The sequence below is a fragment of the Curcuma longa genome, unplaced genomic scaffold, assembly GCF_044706935.1.
Source record: "Curcuma longa cultivar G26 ecotype Majalengka, Jawa Barat unplaced genomic scaffold, ITB_CL_G26_1.1 contig_12515, whole genome shotgun sequence".
Lineage (NCBI taxonomy): Eukaryota > Viridiplantae > Streptophyta > Magnoliopsida > Zingiberales > Zingiberaceae > Curcuma > Curcuma longa.
In genome coordinates this window covers 1,697-3,236 of record NW_027429174.1, presented here as the reverse complement: position 1 = coordinate 3,236, position 1,540 = coordinate 1,697, and the positions used below count along the sequence as shown (strand labels likewise).

At 39.2% G+C, this 1,540-nt stretch overlaps 1 protein-coding gene across 1 annotated transcript; it reads left to right on the top strand.

Moving 5' to 3' along the window:
* Positions 1–84: 84 nt before the first annotated feature.
* Positions 85–561, top strand: LOC141815930 (uncharacterized; the record flags this gene model as incomplete). Its single annotated transcript, XM_074703794.1, has 1 exon — positions 85–561. A coding segment is annotated over exon 1 (477 nt), but the record flags the coding sequence as incomplete, so codon positions are not given.
* Between the last annotated feature and the right edge of the window lie 979 nt (positions 562–1,540).

The following is a 1,540-nucleotide window of genomic DNA, read 5'->3' as shown; positions in this document are numbered from 1 at the left end:
ATAATGACATCTACCCATATGCTACGTGCCGTACCAATTAGAATCGCAAAAAGAGAACTCTACTGCGATCTGATAGTACTAGACATGCAAGATTTTGATGTCATATTGGGTATGGATTTCCTGAGCAAATACGGTGCTTCTATCGAGTGCCGTAAACGCAGAGTGGTATTCCAGCCTGAAGCGGAGTCTGTGTTTGAATTTATTGGAGAGCCAAAGAGGAGAACTGGAAAATTCTTATCGGCACTACAAGCACATAAGATGTTAAGCAAGGGACACACTGGTTTTCTCGCTTATGTGGTTGATACAACTCAAGCTAAGGAGCAGAAGCTGGAGGACGTCAGAGTTGTATGGGATTATCCAGATGTGTTTCCGGATGAGCTACCCGGATTAGCCCCGGATAGGGAAATTGAATTTGGGATCGAACTGGTTCCTGGTACTAATCCGATCTCAAAGGCACCCTATCGTATGGCACCTGCGGAATTGAAGGAACTTCAAGTTCAATTACAAGAGTTACTTGATAAGGGTTTTATTCGCCCTAGTCATTCCCCATGGGGAGCTCCGGTACTATTTGTAGAAGGTTTACATGTTCTTGGAAGAATCTTCGGATTTTATCCCGGGTGAACATGAACCCGATCCCTTGACCTACGATGAAGCACTTCAAGACAAAGATGCAGATTCTTGCCATAAGGCAATGAAATCACTACAAGTCTGGGAACTTGTAAAACTGCATTCTGCGACGAATTTTACTTTTCTTTAAAAAATTCGTTGCAAAATTGGTTTGCGACGAATTTGACGACGAATTTAAATTTGTCGCAATTAGGTCATCGTAAAATGCTCTGACGAAAAATCTAATTTCGTCGCACAATTCTGCAACGAATTTTTAAATTCGTCGCAGAATTCGTCGCCAATTGGCGACGAACTTATTCGTCGCAAATTGGCGACGAATTCGAATTCGTCGCCAATTGGCGACGATTTTGGTTTGTCGCAAATTGGCGACGAATTTATATTTGTCGCCAATTGGCGACGAATAAGTTCGTCGCCAATTGGCGACGAATTTATATCATCGCCAATTGGCAACGAATTCTAATTCGTCGCCAATTGGCAACGAATTCTAATTCGTCGCCAATTGACAACGAATATAAATTCGTCGCCAATTGGCAACGAATTCTGCGACGAATTTAAAAATTTATCGCAAAACTTAACTTACGATAGAATTGCGACGAGCCTATTTTCGTCGCAAAATTCGTTGCAAATTTGCGACGAAAATGATTTTCGTTGCAAATTTCGTCGCCGAGTAAAAAATTTTTTCTAATGATCATTTTATTTATTGGTTATCCTGTATATACATTTACATATCGATCTAATCAGATCGATTTATAACATACAAACCTGTCATATACAATCCATAACAACATATATAAACATCCATATATAACAACACATAAATAACAAACAATACATATCAACATCCATACAAAAATACAATTTATACAAAGATCCATATCAAATTCCATAATGCATGCATCCAAATGATACAATC